Source organism: Mytilus edulis, chromosome 3 (genome assembly GCF_963676685.1).
Source record: "Mytilus edulis chromosome 3, xbMytEdul2.2, whole genome shotgun sequence".
Taxonomy (NCBI): Eukaryota; Metazoa; Mollusca; class Bivalvia; order Mytilida; family Mytilidae; genus Mytilus; species Mytilus edulis.
The window spans coordinates 101,806,769-101,826,774 of NC_092346.1; the positions used below are offsets into that span (position 1 = coordinate 101,806,769).

At 31.0% G+C, this 20,006-nt stretch overlaps 1 protein-coding gene across 1 annotated transcript in view; it reads right to left on the minus strand.

Moving 5' to 3' along the window:
• The window catches only part of LOC139518036 (26S proteasome non-ATPase regulatory subunit 1-like), a 187,524-nt gene that overhangs the window by 142,986 nt on the left and 24,532 nt on the right, over positions 1-20,006 (minus strand). The window contains exons 16-19 of the mRNA XM_071309678.1: positions 19,917-19,990; positions 16,472-16,532; positions 15,485-15,535; positions 4,529-4,605 (exon numbers count right to left, since the gene is read on the minus strand). Of these exons, the coding sequence (XP_071165779.1) occupies positions 4,529-4,605; positions 15,485-15,535; positions 16,472-16,532; positions 19,917-19,990 (263 nt within the window). The remainder of the gene's footprint in view (positions 1-4,528; positions 4,606-15,484; positions 15,536-16,471; positions 16,533-19,916; positions 19,991-20,006) is intronic.

The window sequence follows — 20,006 nt, forward strand, 5'->3', positions numbered from 1 at the left end:
CAAGGGAACATCACTATAATCTATAACTAGGATTAGTCTTACTTTTACAGAGAAAATATAGTAACATTAATATTATTTGCATGTTAACATGTAATTTAACTTTGATAAATGAAGATTCAGATTTTATAATGGATTATAGGAAACAGAAGAGTAATTCAATCCAAATAATTTTCCTTTAATTTTTCATTTTGTATTTTGCAAAAATGTATTTTTTTCTTAATAACTTGAACAAGAGTTTTAATAGAGAAGTTGATTCCTATTTTAATTGATTTACTTTTCAGTAATGTTATGATAACTACTGACAATACTAGATGAAGTGATGACAGTGATGTGTAAACTAGAGTGTGGTGTTAGTTTGAAGTTTTGTAATGATGCATGTTCAGGGTGGATGGTGATGTTTGTTTAAAGTTTGGGGATGATGCATGTTTGAGGGTTGATGGTGATGTTTGTTTGATGTTTGATGTTTCACTTTCAGGGTTAATGGTGACATTTGTTTCACTTTCTGGGTTAATGGTGACGTTTGTTTCACTTTCAGGGTTACTGGTGATGTTTGTTTAAATTTTGTGATGATGCATGTTTGATGTTTGAGGGTTGATGGTTTTGTTTGTTTTATATTTGGTGATGATGCATGTTTCTGGGTTGATGGTTTTGTTTGTTTTATATCTCCTTGTTTTCAAAATTCCAATAGGGAACATACCTTTTATAATTGTATAAATAAACCAATTTTCTGTAATGTTATGATAACTACTGACAATACTAGATGAAGTGATGACAGTGATGTGTAAACTTTATGTTTAAACTTTATGTTTAAATGTTTCTGGGTTGATGGTTTTGTTTGTTTTATATCTGGTGATGATGCATGTTTGAGGGTGGAAGGTCATGTCTGTTTAAAGTTTGGTGATGATGCATGTTTCTGGGTTGATGGTTTTGTTTGTTTTATGTTTGGTGATGATGCATGTTTGAGGGTGGAAGGTGATGTTTGTTTAAAGTTTGGTGATGATGCATGTTTGAGGGTGGACGGTGATGTTTGTTTAAAGTTTGGTGATGATGCATGTTTGAGGGTGGACGGTGATGTTTGTTTAAAGTTTGGTGATGATGCATGTTTGAGGGTGGACGGTGATGTTTGTTTAAAGTTTGGTGATGATACATATTTGAGGGTGGAAGGTGATGTTTGTTTAAAGTTTGGTGATGATGCATGTTTGAGGGTGGAAGGTGATGTTTGTTTAAAGTTTGGTGATGATGCATGTTTGGTGGTGGACGGTGATGTTTGTTTAAAGTTTGGTGATGATGCATGTTCGGTGGTGGACGGTGATGTTTGTTTAAAGTTTGGTGATGATGCATGTTTGGTGGTTGATGGTGATGTTTGCTTGAGGGATTTACAGTTGATTTCTGAATAAATAGTATTTAATTCTTGTTTTCCTTTCAAGTCAAATAAGATCCAAATTCTCATTAGTTATAATTATATTTATTATCTAGAAGGAGTTTGTAAACAGTATCAATAGATTTTTTTCTAGCATAAAGAGTTTTAGTGGAATTGGAAGGAAATGTTTCATTTGATAAATTGTGATATTTAATTTGACAACTAGCAGAATGGTTTTCACAAGAAACACAAGTCATCTGTTGACAATAAATACATTACAAGTGACAGGAAATCTTATGCTATCTGAGACTCTCCTAGAAACACTCTTCTGTCCAACACCTAATAGGGTATTGATTATTTATAACTCCTAATAAATTAACTTGATAAACAACACATTTCTTGAGACTTAATTTAAACATTTACTATTATAAATGGTCATTTATATAGTTAGTTTACCATAAGTAATGTCAGTGAACTCGTACAACCAGGCTAAGCACATGTCATGGAATGCTAAACAGTAAGGATGGGTTGACAAATTGTAATCAGTTTAACTTACACCAAAATAACATCAAACTAGTAGTTTATACAAGGAATGAAACCAATAAAATGAAGTTTATTTTAGTTCAGATGGACATAAAATAGGATTCTAAGGATTTAAATAAATAAGTACTAAAAGTTAATAATTAGAACAACTATGAATAAGAAATTTGATGCTACATAACATGTAAACAAAATGTGTTTACAATGACAACAGAAATTGGATAACAACTTTAGTAACACTCAGCTAATTAAGTGTAGTCTCAATATGATGGCAAAATAATCCAAACAATGTTTACAGATATTTGTTAGTTTGTTATCACTTTCTTCACATCACTACTATCACTTATAATTTGATAAAAACAATATGGGGCTACTATAACAGTTATAAGCATGGTCTTTTAATTTGAAATAAATGGGGAATGTGTCCATAGGACACAGATGCTTGCATATAATGTTTAAAAAAGGACACAACTCAAGAACTGTAAAAGTGATGCTACCAAAATTTGTACTTAATCTGTGTTTTGTGGTAATAAGCATTTCATATAATTTCTTAATATTTTTTGGAGGCAAACTTAAGTTAGAGAATGGAAACAAAAAAATCAGCAATTTTTCAATTTGTAAAGGGCATAACTCTAGAATGGTAAAAGTGACGTTATCCAAATACAAACTTGATCTGTGTTTTGTGGTGATAAGCATTGTGCATAAGCTTCATAACATGTGGTTGAGGCAAGCTAAAGTTGGTCAACAGAAACCTATTTTGGGATGTACGGATGAATTGAGGTTCAGATGGACAAGGGTAAAACTTTGTCCCCTCTGCTACGGCGTGGCATAAAAAAAATTCAAACATCATGGCATTAAAATAAACAAAAAAGATGGTCCAATGAATCAAAGAGCATGCTTTAAACAAAAACAAAACAGCAAAAGACAAATAAACAAAAAAACATACTTTAAATTTATTTAATCATAACAAAGTCTTGTCCGAAAAGCATCTTTTAACAAATAATAAAGACAAATGACCTCTGATAAATCTTGTAAAGACAACATGTCAGAAGTACTTTCTTTACATTTTTCCTTTCTTTCAAGATTATATCTCTTATTCTCTCTGGATATTGATGTCATTGATATATACAATAGGTCTTTTTAATATATATTTGGGACAGAATTCAAACCATATGTATTGAAGAATAAATGACTGTATTTCCATTCATTCATTATTCTATTCAAATCCCCCTATAAGGAAAGTTTTATTGACAAATTGGCGACTTTATCTTCATGCAATCCATAAAGGGCTGCCAGCTCAAATTGTCAATGATAATGAGTTGAGGGAGAATGATTGGTTAATTCTAAGCTGAGACATAAATACTTTCCAATCAAGTTATTAAACAATTAAATGGAATTGGTAAGGTAGTGAAACAAACATCACACAGAAAATTAATTTCCCCTTCAACTTATTAACAATCCCATCCGTCTTATCTTCTTATAGATGACATTTTTACTAAATACTTGGAGAATGTTTTTCATGAATGAATCTTTTATTATATTTATGAGTATGACTGTGTGGAAAATTGTATAACAGCTTACATCTATTTGAGTTAACATAACTTCTAATTGTATGATATAAAATAAGATGTGGTATGATTGCCAATGAGACAACTCTCCACTAGAGATCAAATGACGTAGGACTATAGAACCATTCCTTTGTTTAGGAGTCAGGTGGGATATGTTGTGCTGTCTATTATTGTTGGTAAATATTATTGTCCTTTTTTTTATTAATAGAAAGGAGATGTGATGAATAAGTCAATGAGACAGCTACTTTTAACAGTAAAGAGGACTTATTGAGGTTAGAATGCAGTCTTTAACAACATACAAAAACTTTATCTGTTATGTTTTTTGTAATTAGAAATGAAATAAGTATATTTCACTATACTTGGTATATTGCTTTATTTTATCTCTTTACATAGAAGAAATACTGTAAGTTCTGCTGGCAAGGGAAGAGGTGTAATATATCAGAAACTATAAAAATAGGCTTAGTCATACATCAGAAACTATAAAAATAGAACAAAATACATAAAGAACAAAAAAACTCTTTACAAGACACCTTTCCTTTCAAATTATTGATGATATATGAAACGATGTCTCCCAGGAAGATTATCAAGTAAAATAAAATTAAATCTGCTACAGCTGACAACCGTTATAGCATTGTATTTCATTTTTAATGTCTTAATGCTGGAAATTTGATTTAATATTTACAAACATAACTGTGTTAAATTGAAAACTAGGATAAAATCAGTGTTAAATACTGCTCATAGAAGTAATAACTATTCTGCTATTAGATTACTGGCATCATTTCTTAGCACGATAATTTGTACTTCACATGTTTGATTTATTGTTATACAATGGTGACATAGTTTTGTGTTTTTCAGTGTTAATGTTTAAATGGTGGATCAATTTACAAAAATATTTTTCTTATCTAGTCTTCTGTAAAACTGCTTTCAGGTCAAGGTATTTTTTAATGTCATGGTTAGTTACAATGAATGTAACGATGCTAATTTACTAATTTCATTCTTTTTTTTAAATTTGTTGTTTTGTCCAATAACCAATGATTGAATGTAGATGTTGATTACTTACTGCTAACATGTCCTCTATAGCGTTGGCATGTTTTGTCCCCAACATAACCAAACCCATGGCTAACCCTGCAGCTTCACCTGAAATAAATAAAACCAAGTGTAATTTTCTTTGGAATTTTCCTGGTTTTCTTGTCTATGTTCTTCTTTTAAATGCCATATTAGTGCGGTGACTGAAGGCAGATTTTTTGGAATTTAATCTCCCCACCAAACACACACCTACATAATATATCATTGGAAAGAGGAAATCATGTACTATAAGAATATGCCTGTCGTCAGGACTTGATATGGTCACATTTTTTTTAAATTGAGGTCAAAGGTCATATGTAAAAAAATTTGAAAATTTGGGTGGGTTTCAATTTTGAAATTTTTTTCTATTTCTAAACTCTACCTAAATACAAATGATACTGTTTTGGCTTAAGTAATGTTTGTTATTATACATAAACCTTAATCATTGAGATTTTTTTTATCAAAAAAAGTCCTAAAACGACGTTATATAAACAAAACTTCAAAAATCAAGTTTTCAACCTATAAACTGTTAAGAGCACCTAAACCTAAGAAAAATATCAATTTTAGGTAAAAAACAAGTGTCATGCAGAACAATACTTAAAAATTATTTTTTAAACTATCATATTGGGTGAGGTATCAAACCAAAGCCATAGAACACTACAGTCATATATGACCTCAAATTGAATTTGCGGATACTTCAGGTTTTTTATAGACTACTCGTTGCTTTTTGGTTTTTTTTTCACAATTATTACTTCTACCATAGTATTATCGATTACATTATACGTTTTGTAACTATATACCCCCTTTTTTCCCTTGCAACGTACCACAGACTTCAAAAGTATTCCATATAAAAAAGAAGATGTGATATGATTGCAAATGAGACAACTCTCCAAATGAGACCAAATGAGACATAAAACAATTATAGGTCCCGTACGGGTTTCAACAATGAGTAAAAGTCATACTGCAAAGTCTTCAATTCCCGAAACGAATAATGTAAAACAAACAAAAAATCTAACGGCCTGATTAATGTACAAAATAAATAATAAAGAAACCAATATAGTATATAGAAACAAACGACAAACACTGCATTACCGTCTCGTAACTTAAAACTGACACATACAGATAGTGGCGGGGTTTTACCTTTTTAAGGGCACTCCAACAATCCCCTAACCTCGGGACTGGATTCGTGTGTACCAGTGCAACAAGCTTTATACCAAATCAGCCCTTATCTCCATCATGTTCATTTTCATCAACTGTCACAATAACAATAACGGTACCATTTTTTCTGCACCAGATGGGCATTTCGACAATACATATATCTTCAGTGATGCTCGTGGCCAAAATATGTGAAATCCAAAGCTTATATTAAAGATGAAGAGCTATAATCCAAAAGTTCCAAAAAGTATAGCCAAATCAGTGAAATGAATCAGAGCTTTGCATTAGGGAGATACATTCCTTAATTTATAATAATTTCTAACATTTTGACATGTTTTAATACTCTACACATTTCACTCATGGCCACAGGTCTGCACATGAAAGGTTCCGCTCAAAGCAAACACGTTATTTTGAGTTTTTCTTTACAAGTACAGACAAGGTATTGTAGGAAGTCCGAAGACCTTTGTTCCTAAAAATTAACAGCTTCAAACCATCCCTATCAATTCATCCAAGATTTAACAGAGATCTATAAGGGGGTTTAGGAAGGTGTGATGACATCCATATGCTTGTCTGCAAAGATGCTTGGGAAACATCATACGAGAAGTACACACTATCTTGAATTCGCTCAATGTCCTGGTTGGCAACACATCATATAGCGTCGCACTTTATTTTAAGAAGCATAAGATCCATTGACATTCAATGTTTCAACAAGGTGTTTTGAACCAAACTCACGGTACATTTGTAAAGCCAATCCTAAATGAAAAGAAGTAAAATAAAAAAGATTGCCTCAACAATTGCTTAGCATTTCCACAATTTCTTTGGTGCCTTTCCTGAGAATAGTCTTGGCTGTATGCAGTTTCATTGAGTAACCATAGAGTGAATTGCAATAAATACGAATGCATTGACTGAATTAAGAAGGAAGAAACAATTCATCCAAAGTTGGGTAGTCTTCTTTGGAGTTTCGATGTCTTTTCTAAGTAAACTTGCAGCGGAATTAAATATCTGTCCGTTATTTGTGTCTATTACAGTTTGGCATTGAGATTTTGAGGTCAGTTTTCAATTGACTAGAAGCTTATATGGCATCTAAAATAGTTAATTTGCTACTAAATAATATGTTATATTTGCCTTGAACCTGTTGAAGTTGTTTGACAACCGAATTTCTATAGAAATAAATGAGTTTAAACTGCATTTTTCATGTAGAATATTTTAAATTAGAATCAGCCTGAAGAAATGATCTATATTTATCAAGGAACGGTGCCACGAGGAATGAACATTAAATCGTTGTCAATAGCCAAAATAGAATTAGTAAAAGCAGTATCGTGTTCTGAAATATCTGCTTCCACGGGTTTGGATTTTTTTTTTTTCGCTTTTAGCAAATATTTTGTAATACAACCAAAATGACAGAGTGCTTGAAGTTTAAAAGATGGACGGGAAACTATTTCAACTTTAACTTTATCTGACACGGATAAATCATTTTTAATGCGCTCATCTGATTCAAACTTGAGTAATTTTTTATCTTTCTAAAATGTTTTGTTGCAACAAAATATACAAGCGCTCCAGATGAACGACTGCATTCTAGAACGTGTACACTGAATACCCGAAATTGAGGGACAACAGTCAGATAATTGTATGTCGTCAAACTTCCTGCACGGAGTTCTTCAAATTAACAGCTATCGCATGAAACATCTTGATGTTCCCCTCATCCAATCTTTTATGCAATGCAGATACAAAAGTCGACTTCCCTAAACTGGTAAATTGACTTAAAATTTCAATCGAGGTTTTTTTAGCATATTTTTTATTCACTGCATAAAATTTAACGACTTTTGTCTGTTCTTCGGACTTAATCGAGCAAGTTGCAAAGGACTTGACATATCACGGAATATTTACTGTAACTATCCGTCATTATTTTGGTTTTACAATAAGACTTTTTCTGACAAAGTATATTTGATGTTTTATAACGAAAAAACATAGAATATAAACATATACAAACAAAGTATATGGCATATATCAGTGCACTTTAATTGAAAATATGTGTATATAATAGCGAAAAGGGTAGTAATTTCATATATCATTTGAGAGCAAATTATTGACTAATACACAAAATGTGACGGAAGGCAAGTGATTGAGTTCTGTGTTGAAATTGAAGATTTTTACTCCATTCTTTTTCCATTGATTTCTTCAGGTTTTTTTCATATTTTGGTTCCGAAATTTTTATCACTTATTAGTTTTATTAAATACTATATGCTTAAAATATTATGGGATAATGTTTATTACTACTATGAAGAAGAAACTAAAGTTTGAGTCTGAATTTGCAATTAAAATTACCTCAATTTTAAATAGTCTGAACTTCACAAATTTTATAGATTAGAAGAAAATAAAATACTAAATAGCATATTTTGACATGTAAAAATAGCTTCAGGAAAAACTATTTCAATTAAATGTAAGCAAACATACCCATTTTTTTCATTTTGAAAAAGGGGGGTTGAAATTCTCCAATATACTACCAGTCATTAAAACGACTTTTTAGAAAAAAAAGTGACCGTACGAAATTCTGACGACAGGGCAAAAACTAAAGAAGACATATTTGTCTTTAAGTTAAGACCATTTTTAGCCGTGTGTTATTTGGGGAGATTAAACTCGCGATCTAGACGACTTTTTACACTTCTGTCACCGCACTATATGCTTATAAGTGGACAAGTATCAAGTCTTTCATTTGATTTTGTAGGATATCTGCTGCAATCAACCAAAAGACCACTGAGTTAGTAGAGAAATATGATAATTCATTGTTATAAACAAACTAACACCCTTCAAAGGTTAGAGGGAGCCATTTCTAAAAGTGACAAACATTAATTTTAAGAGGTCACTGATTTTGGAAAACTTCTTTCCTCACAAATCCATTATTTCTTTTCAATGTATTGTTACAATGGTTACTAATGAGTACCATAATTTCCCAGAGATTTTAAAACTGAGGTTTCATATAATGATCTGAATTAAATTCAATAAATGTGTTATTTGTTCTTTCACTTTCACATTGAATATATTTTTGTGTATTCCAGTGCTTGGATTAGTTATTCCGTAATTGTACAATTCACCACACACCTGACTTGTTCAGCGGCAACAAATTAGGCAGTATAAATACAAAATTAAAAACACAAATATTAATTACGTATCATTTTAAGCTTCTGAATTACAATTTAAAGTATAAATCTCCCAAATAATATCTTTCTGATATTCAAAATCATAAGTGTGCCACCCATCCTCACTATATTTTTTTTCAATTAGATCTACCTTATTTGCTTACAAACTTAAAACTTTTTGTATTGGAGGAATAGTCACTATTTTAGATCTTGTAAAGAACATCCCTTTTTTGCCTTTTCATTAAAGTACTATAACATTAACAGGTGGTGATATTAGCATACAAAAAATCGATATGCTTTAGCAAAGTTTGGCCAAAAGGATTTTAAAATAAAGCTCAATGAAATTTTGTGGGTAAATAATAGTAGTTTTTTTACAAAAAAACGACAGAAAATGTATATTTTTAAAAACAATTGCAAGTTGAAAATATTGAGCACATACAAGAACCAAATAAATAATTCTAATAGAGGTGTGGATCATTTTAACAATCATCATATTCAAATATTCAGTTGTTACTTGTGTGGTCTCAATGTACATGTTTGGGTCCAAAATCTAGTTGAAAATACACCAAAATCTAAGCATTTTTTACAAAAATTGCTAAATAAGCACATAAAAGTTGGGTGTACTAATACCACAAAGCAGAGATTTTCTATTGATGTGAAATAGGTAGTATGTGATAATAATGTATCCTTCAATTTACACTTTAATTATACCTTCAATTTACACTTTAATTATCTCTAATCATTACATAAAAATGACGTCAATGACTTCACACAGTCTTTTAATTAGTATACCTCAGCTAATTATTATTAACAGTCATGTGTGTAATCATCTTTATGAAAAGGTTTTCATCAGTTAGAGTTGTCATAAATTCAACACCATATCATTTTTATACAATTAAGGAAAATCTATTTAGAAAGCAGAAGTTGTATAAGGTGAACATTGGTCACGATTAACTACAGTCTCTATAACTGGAAAGGTGGCTTTAAAAACCAGACTGACTGGAATGAATTTGGGTCCTCAATGCTCTTCAACTTGGTACTTTATTTGACCTTATTGAGAATATTACTATTATGACTTCTGCATTGAGATTTATTGTGCATTGACAAATCAAGTAGAAACAAAAACAAAAATTACAATACACAGTTCCTTATTTGAATGTTCTTCTGTCGCCCCCTCTTTTCCTAAATAATGACAGACAAGCACCATAGCATCAGTTAAATAAAATGGTCAAATATAAAAAATAAAACTATCAGCACCATTATAAAGTATAACCAGTAAGACCCTAATAGTCTTGTTGCTTCTAGGTATATACTTAGTTAGAGATTTCTGTTAATATTTAATGGAAACTTCATCATATAACTACAGGTCAACATCACATTTAATTTATATAATTAATCACTCTTGACAATCAGTTAGAGGCTATTATTTCCATGTTTGAAGAAAACACATTTTAGGTTTAATTAGATCCATTTATCAAATTATTTGTTTTACTTCCTGATACCACAGGCCATGCTTTATGAGAATTAAGTGAAACTATAGCAGATATCATATAACATTCAAAGTTGTATAATCTATTGAAATAGACATATTAGATTCCAGTTATGTTTGATAATGATTTGATCCCCTAGTAACAGATCTGTATAGTGAATGAACTAAGCTACCATGATATCTACACCAATCTCTCCTAAATCTCACTGGAGGTTGCATGCTAATCATAAAATTAAATGATTCTTTGTTCTGGACATTGTTTTATCAGTTAAATATATAAACTTATAGCTTGCTGTTCGGTGTGGGCCAAGGTTTCGTGTTGAAGACCGTACTTTGACCTATAATGGTTAACATTTTACAAATTTTGTGCCCTTTATAGTTTGCTATTTGGTGAGAGCCAAGGCTCTGTGTTGAAGGCTGTACTTTGACCTATCATGGTTTACTTTTTACAAATTGTGACTTGGACAGAGAGTGTCTCATTGACATTCATACCACATCTTCTTATAACAATTTCTTACTTAAATTGACTGCAGCTACAGTAGTATTATTACAATATTTTGGAATGACCAAATTACATTGCACTTTATAAATTAAACTACTGACATATTTAAATGAACCATTTTTTATTTGAACTAGATTTCAATTTACATGCTGGGTTAACAATGCATTATCAATTGTCAGCAAAATCTATTTTCTATTAATAAAACATTAATAGAAAATGTCAGAGGCAAGGCTTCCCAAAACATTTCTCTCCTGCAATATCTAATTCTATTCCATATAACACATGTCAATAGCTAAATAAATGTCTAAGAAAATCAGATTTTTATACAATATACCATGAATTAAAATCCATTACAAGAGTGCTCATAGTAAAGATGAGAATGAGAGAAAATAAAATTAAAAACCAGAATAGCAAAGTGGCAGAGATGTGGTTAAGGTTTTTCCTTCAAAATGAAGATGTCAACCACAAACAGTACATACTGGACAAATGTCAATTGTTTTATAACATGCTATAACAAACTGTCAAGCCACAATACAAATCCATAATCTAATCTGATACGACACAAATCTAATCCTACATAATTCACAGTCAATCAACCTATACAAAATCACAGCCTTTTTCTCAACAATTTTATATTCTACGTCTGAAATTTGTTTCTATTTAGAAAAAAAATCAATTACTAGTATGTTTTAGTTCAAATCAGCCAGAATAAAACAAATGATTAATAGTTGATCACTTTGGTTTTTAAAATTGCAGGAATAAAACAAATGATTTATAGTTGGTTACTTTGGTTTTTAAAAATGACTGGTCACTATAGTGACAGCAAAATTGGTCAGTTCAGTGGCAGAAAGATTGGTGACTTTTAAATTGGTGACTTAACTAGTTGTTAAGAAATCTATAAAATCTTCAGACCACTGAATATCTTTATCAGTTTAATCTAAAATCTAGTGCTAAAATGTACAACGTTTAATCATTAAACACTTGGCCATTAAAGTGCAGTTTAAAAATATATCCATTGCACGCCTTTCTCAGTATAACATGATCAGTTTCAAATATGTTCAAATGATATATTTTACATATTTTAAATACAGATAGAACTACTAAATGTAAGTAACTCTTCCTCCACAATGATAATTTTCTGTAGACGTATTCTCTGATTTAACATCAGCTATAAGTTTTTAGTGTGAGGCTAAGATAATTAATGTTGATAATTTTTAAGATTGATTATCTTGGCGTTCAGTTTCATTAGACAAAGAGCTGCCAATGAATGAGTAAGGGTGATAAATTATGTACCTTGGTGATGTCAGAACAAGTCTATAGCCTTATATAGCCCTATTTGTAAATTTGAAGTGAATCAGTCTTAAGTTCTGAGAACTTTTGACATGTTAATTCCATAAGTAATAGGGGTTTCCCCTTCCTTTATCCATCTGTATATTTTCATTGTTAAACTTCTCCATATTCGAAAACACTCAACTTCAAAGCTTTACTATTGGAAAACAAATTACCAAAAATATTGTAATACAAAGTATATAGTAAGAAGAAATTATATCAATTCCAAAATAAACTTTTGCTGTTACAAACTTTTGAATGTACAGATAGACAGACAGAAAAAAACAAAAAAGTTTTTCTTACATGATTTGCTAAAACAAAGTTAGTCTTACTATGACAAAGAGATCACCATAAAACAAATAATTTCTAAAACAAATCAGATTAAATTATACCAACATTTTCGTAAAAATAAATGTTTAAGAATGCTTAAGTTCCTAACATGATATAAAATTCAAATTAAAGCTCCTTAAAAGTCATTATTGCTGAAAACATTATCGTGAAAAATTGTGATAGACAATGATTTTCTGAAGTTATAGTCTTCTGGGACAAAGATTAATCTATCAATCAGTTAAGTAAATGTTGGTATGACATTCATGTACATACAGTTCCCACCTGATTTAAACATGATAGATGGGATCATAACCAAGATATATATGTACCTAACACAGGGAATTACAAAACGTAATTGTCATGTCCTCATTCTCTACATCCAAGGGTAAATCTGCTGAGTTGAAATTAGTTTTGCATTTTATCACACTTATCTTGATAAAATATTTGTAAGACTAGACAGTGATTAATCTATCTGTTCTGCAAGTCCAGTAAGGTAGCTTAGAACCAAACAAGTTTGACTAATCAAACCTGACATAATTCCCATGTGATCTCTAGTTTGATTTTCCCTCTCTCAGTTATTCATATGGGTCCAAACTTTTCATCTTTGAGGACACATGATGAAAATCATTTTAGTAGCACATATATCAATCAAATTAAGTTTGGATGTATATTTTTTATGTAAATCCCTCATTTTGATGACATCAAATATTTTTTTAATCATCTAGACCAATATCATATATATTTTTATGCTTGTGTTCATTCTGTGAAAAAAAATCTAATGCAACACTGTTTGTAACATTCAATTTGATCAGACGACAGCACAAATTTTCATGGCATCAATTCACAATTGATGTAATGAAAATGCATGTGCAAGCCCATACACAGTACGACAGATTTTAAATGTATGCTTTAGGGTTGTTTTCTGTCAGTTTTATTAGAATGGAGATAACAAAATTATAGTTGTATTGTATTTTAAGCTCTGGCAGCATTAATTGGTGATATGATGGTCCCAAATACCTTATTCACTGGCTCCGCTAACGCTTTGCCTGTAACTTTAATATGCGACCATCAAATCATTAATTGATGCAGTTAGAGCTTCAAATACAATACAATTTTCCTCTCATAGTCACCTAATAAGTTCCAAATAAGTGGTCTTTTATTTGTGTTTTGAAAAAATGTAATTCTTTATAATGGTTTTCTAGTATTCAGACTGGAAATAGAAGTTAAGAAAATCCCCTAAATAAATTATGAACCACTGCCAACTGTCTTTAATTTCAAAATGTTCAAATTTTGAAAGTAGTATGTAATTGGTGAGTAAGACGTTTGATGTAAATATAGAAAATTAAGTCTTTATACCTTTATGGCCATATTTTACACAAAAAAACAGGATTTTGTGATTCCCTTTTGTTTTTTTTTTGTTTTTTTGTTGGTTTTTTTTAACTTTGCCACATATAAGAGGAGAAAACTCAAATAATTATTTTTTTAATAGAATGTGTTATAATTTTATTGTGTAGCAAGAAAAAAATATGTTGACCCTATTTTTTCTTTTTCTTATCTATAAGCATTTTATTAAAACTATCTATTAGAATCATTTGTGGTTTTTATTACGTGACAAGCACCAAGCATGTCCCCTACCTGCTTAATCATTCCCTAGATATTGATAGTAATTCAAAAGATGCTGTATGAACAGGTAATCACTTCCGTTATATTTGAGAAAGTATCTGAAGTTTGGTTAGATACATTTATGTATATTAGGAGATATGAGAGGAATCTACTACCATCATTTATAATAAATATACCAAACAATATTAGACTCATTTATAGCAATCCTGATCTACTGAAAAAATGATAATTGAACAACACTTATAATAGTATGTCCTGCTATTTTTGTGTCAATAATTTATAAATTAATTTTCAATTCTACCGCTGAAGTTTTTTTTTTATCAGAATCATTACTCATATAATATAAATATAAATTATAAGTCCATCCCATGCTTTACTTTAAATCAATTCTAGTAATTTCAGAACTAATATTCTTAGTTTTTTTTATTCCTTTAAACAGCTCATTTTACAGACATTTATTTGCTGGTTAAATAATTGCCATGCTATTTCAATATCTTGCACTAAGTAACTGATGTGTAAAGAAAAGCAAAGCTAAGACTAAAAGAATTGATGGTTAGGTTTTTTTTTAAAGTTATTTTGTTCATAAATCAAATTTTATATCAGTTTCTGACATTAAAAACTTTAACAGTTTAACAATTATTTAAACATTATCATAATTTGTATTTCTTAATGTTCCAATAAAGACTTTGATTAATCTATAATATTTCTGAGAGTAATCAAACAGCAAAGAAGAATTACTTAACTTTTTACCAGAAAAAAATCTACCAATTATATGATAGAAGAATAATAACATTAACAATGAATGACGGATTGGATGTCTCTATTCTCATGTGGTTATGTTTGACAAATGGCCAGACAAACAAGGTGACATCAGCGTTCCCCCTACTCTGGGAGTGGGTGTATAACTTCACTAAACTCTGATGAGAAAAGTAGGCGAAAAATGATTTATATTGTTGATTTTCCATAATTGCTTTCCCAATGGGTATATATACAATAAATACTTGATCAATACTGAGTTTCAACCTTGTCATAGATATTGCATGATGTGAACATAAGACATATAGTAAGAAATAAAGTTACAACAGCACTTCCAAAGTGGATTTTGTATTTTATTAACATTTCCATGGCCATTAACTGTAAATTCAGAAATTATTGTGAGGGTTTTATTATTATGAAAAATGTGACAGAGTTGTAAACACAACAATTTAAACTTGCAATTTGAAATATTTCATATTAATTTAACAAGATTTTTCTCAAAATGGAAAAAATGAAAATCGCATTTAAGTTTAAAATGACAAAATCGCAATAATAAATGCATGCAATAATTTCTGAATTTACAAAATAGTACATTTATACAGACAACATATATACTACACTATATATTACCTGTAACAGCATCATCTTGGTACAGATTAAACTTTAACTGTTCATATATATCTACAAACAAACAAGAAAATAAGTTTATAATCAGAATATAATTCATTTACAACTCTCTACTTTTTAAATGGTAATAGCTCCTTTTAGGGATCAATTTACAATTTCTACCAATTTGACTTATTTGTAAATCTTATTTCGCTAAACATTTATGTTAGTTCGCTCTATTTATTAAAGTGTCAAAAACTGTTTTCAAGGGCAATAACTCCTAAAGGTGTCAATGGATTAATTGGGTCAAGTGGATTATATGAAGATCTTATTTGGCAGAAAATGACTGCTTTTACAGTTTCTCTTTTATCTATTACAGCAAAAATGGATAAACTCTTCTTTCTAGAGCAATAACTACTATACAGGGTCTATTGAAAACTTTGACCCCTGTGGACATTTTATAGCTCTCTTTTGCTGATCAATTATACTAATTTTTTTAAATAATTCATAGTTTAATAAACTAGATGTCAAATTAAATGGAAATTTACAATAAAATTGAGAATGGAAATGGGGAATGTGCCAAAGAGACAACAACCCGACCATAGAAAAAAACAACAGCAGAAGGTCACCAACAGGTCTTCAATGTAGCGAGAAATTCCCGCACCCGGAGGCGTCCTTCAACTGGCCCCTAAACAAAAATATACTAGTTCAGTGATAATGAACGCCATACTAATTTCCAAATTGTACACAAGAAACTAAAATTAAAATAATACAAGACTAACAAAGGCCAGAGGCTCCTGACTTGGGACAGGCGCAAAAATGCGGCTGGGTTAAACATGTTTCTGAGATCTCAACCCTCCCCCTATACCTCTAGCCAATGTAGAAAAGTAAACGCATAACAATACGCACATTAAAATTCAGTTCAAGAGAAGTCCGAGTCTGATGTCAGAACACTTTTCAAAGAAAAAAAATGAGATATTTACTTTACTGAAAAGTAAGACAGTTACCTACCTTGTCTAGCTGTTCCCATGGCAGCCAATCCTAAACCAAGACAACCACCATGTCTGACCATCTATAATTATATTTTATAGTGAAGTTTAACATCTTTACAGTCAATAGAAGAGTATAAACAATTATGTGGATATTGTATATGACACACAATGTTACCTACCAGGTGTACTGTTAACATTGGATATAGTTATACTTTTTTGGATGAACATTAGTTGATATTGGTGTAGAGAGTTTCCATCTAATCATTATTTGGTTAGAATATTTATTGAAAGATGCATATATTAACAACTACTAGTATTTTTTTTTAAATGAGCAACTTGACACACATTTTTCAACAACAAATATAACAATTTTCAAAGCATTGGTCAGTGGATCATAAGGAATTGCACAGAAACGACATTCAGTGCTATTTACTCATAGATCAAGGACCATAACTTCTGATCAGTAAAAGTGAAAAATTGTCAATATCTAATTTGACCTTCATATTGTCATTAGAAACAACATATAATACATTGACAACCATTGATGAAAGAAAGGGTTCATAAGTTATTGAACGGAAACAACATAAAGTGCCATTTTCCAATATATCAAGGACCATAACTCCTGAATAGTAAGAAGTGTAAATTGTCAATATGTAACTTGACCTCTATTATTCATTTGTATCAACAAATTATATTTGAAAAGCATCGGTTGATCATATAATAAGTTATTGCAAAGAAACTGCTGGTAGCTGCCCACCCACCATACTTAACCAATTTAATTACTTTTTCTTTCCTGGAAAACCCAGAAAAAAAAATCATCAATATCAAAATTTGGCCATCATCTGTCATAAAAAAAAAAGCCTGATATCTTAAATATCAACTAGAGGCTCTAAAGAGCCTGTGTCGCTCACCTTGGTCTATGTGCATATTAAACAAAGGACACAAATGGATTCATGACAAAATTGTATTTTGGTGATGGTGATGTGTTTGAAGTTCTTACTTTACTGAACGATTTTGCTTCTTACAATTATATCTATAATGAACTTTGCCCATTAGTAACAGAGAACTATATTTGGTAAAAATTTACATAAATTTACCAAATTAATGAAAATTGTTAAAAATTGACTATAAAGGGCAATAACTCCTTAAGGGGTCAATTGACCATTTAGGTCATGTTGACTTATTTGTAGATCTTACTTTGCTGAACATTATTGCTGTTTACAGTTTATCGCTATCTATAATAGTATTCAAGATAACCAAAAACGGCAAAATTTCTTTAAAAATTACCAATTGGAGGGCAGCAACCCAACAACCAGTTGTCCAATTCATCTGAAAAATTCAGGGCAGATAGATATTGACTTGATTAACAATTTAACTTCTTGTCAGATTTGCTCTAGATGCTTTGGTTTCATAGTTATAAGCCAGAAACTGCATTTTACCCCTATGTTCTATTTTTAGCCGTGGCGGCCATCTTGGTTGAATGGCCAGGTCATCGGACACATTTTTCAAACTAGATACTCCAAAGATGATTGTGGCCTAGTAGTTTCAGTGGAGATTTTGTAAAAGATTACTTAGATTTATGAAAAATGGTTAAAGATTGACTATAAAGGGCAATAACTCCTAAAGGGGTCAACTGATCATTTTGGTCATGCTGACTTATTTGTAGATCTTACTTTGCTGAACATTATTGCTGTTTACAATTTATCTCTATCTATAATAATATTCAAGATAATAACCAAAAACAGCAAAATTTCCTCAAAATTACCAATTCAGGGGCAGCAACCCAACAACCGATTGACCGATTCATCTGAAAATTTCAGGGCAGATAGATCTTGACCTGATAAACATTTATATCCCCATGTCAGATTTCCTCAAAATGCTTTGGTTTTTGAGTTATAAGCCAAAAACTGCATTTTACCCCTATGTTCTATTTTTAGCGGTGGCGGCCATCTTGGTTGGTTGACCAGGTCACGCCACACATTTTTTAAACTAGATACCCCAAAGATGATTGTGGCCAAGTTTGAATTAATTTGGCCCAGTAGTTTCAGAGGAGAAGCTTTTTATAAAAGATTACTTTAATTTACGAAAAATGGTTAAAAATTGACTATAAAGGGCAATAACTCCTAAACGGGTCAACTGACCATTTTGGTCATGCTGACTTATTTGTAGATCTTACTTTGCTGAACATTATTGCTGTTTACAGTTTATCTCTATCTATAATAATATTCAAGATAATAACCAAAAACAGCAAAATTTCCTCAAAATTACCAATTCAGGGGCAGAAACCCAACAACCGATTGACCGATTCATCTGAAAATTTCAGGGCAGATAGATCTTGACCTGATCAACATTTTTACCCCATGTCAGATTTGCTCTAAATGCTTTGGTTTTTGAGTTATAAGCCAAAAACTGCATTTTACCCCTATGTTCTATTTTTAGCCGTGGCGGCCATCTTGGTTGGTTGACCGGGTCACGCCACACATTTTTTAAACTAGATACCCCAATGATGATTGTGGCCAAGTTTGGTTTGATTTGGTCCAGTAGTTTCAGAGGAGAAGATTTTTGTAAAAGTTAACGACGACGGACGACGGACGACGGACGACGGACGACGGACGACGGACGACGGACGACGGACGCCGGACGACGACGCCGGACGCCGGACGCAAAGTGATGGGAATAGCTCACTTGGCCCTTCGGGCCAGGTGAGCTAAAAAGTGTTTACACAGAAACAGATGAAGCCACACCCCAGTCTACCCATTGTACAATCTCTATTACTGGATTTCCATTGGGAAACCATGTAAATGAAAATGCAGTTTTCCTAACCATGCATAACATGTAAACCGATTTTTAAGTAATGATTAGTATAAATACACAGAAAAGCTAGAATAGCAGCCTCTAGAGAATGATAGCAGAGTCTGAATGATTGTGTACTATAAAAAACATAAATAAATAAAATATTGCTTTGAGCAATGACATTGCTTAACGATTCTGCTATCAAGACCTGGACAGAATAAATAAACAGTGATGTGAGAGACAATCCCTATATCTAATTATGCTGTCATAAAGATTTCATAATCAAGGATTTATAGCAAATATTCTCTTTTCTCTAACCTCTATACACTCTATGTTCTCTAAAATATGCCATTCTAACATCAATTTATTTTCCCACTTAATTGATCCAAGGTTATAGAAAAATAGAGAAAACATTTATACATAAACATTTTCTGCCACAGAAAAAAATACAAATACTTTTAATTTTTATTTTTTAAATGTTATTTCTTGCAAAATATCCAAAACAGATATGTCTCAAAAAATATTTTAGGTTGTATTCTGTACTAAGCAAGTTTTCTATACTTTAATAAACAAAACAAAAGTTATACCTTACTACCATTTTAAAGTGAATATCATTTGTAGCTTTCCATATGTTTTAGTTATTTACGGTAATTGGTTATATAACTACTTACATCAGTTGAAGCATCTTTTAACTGATTCAATAAATATTCTGTTATTTCTCCACCATGGTTGGCATGAATTAGACCTACAAAATATATAAG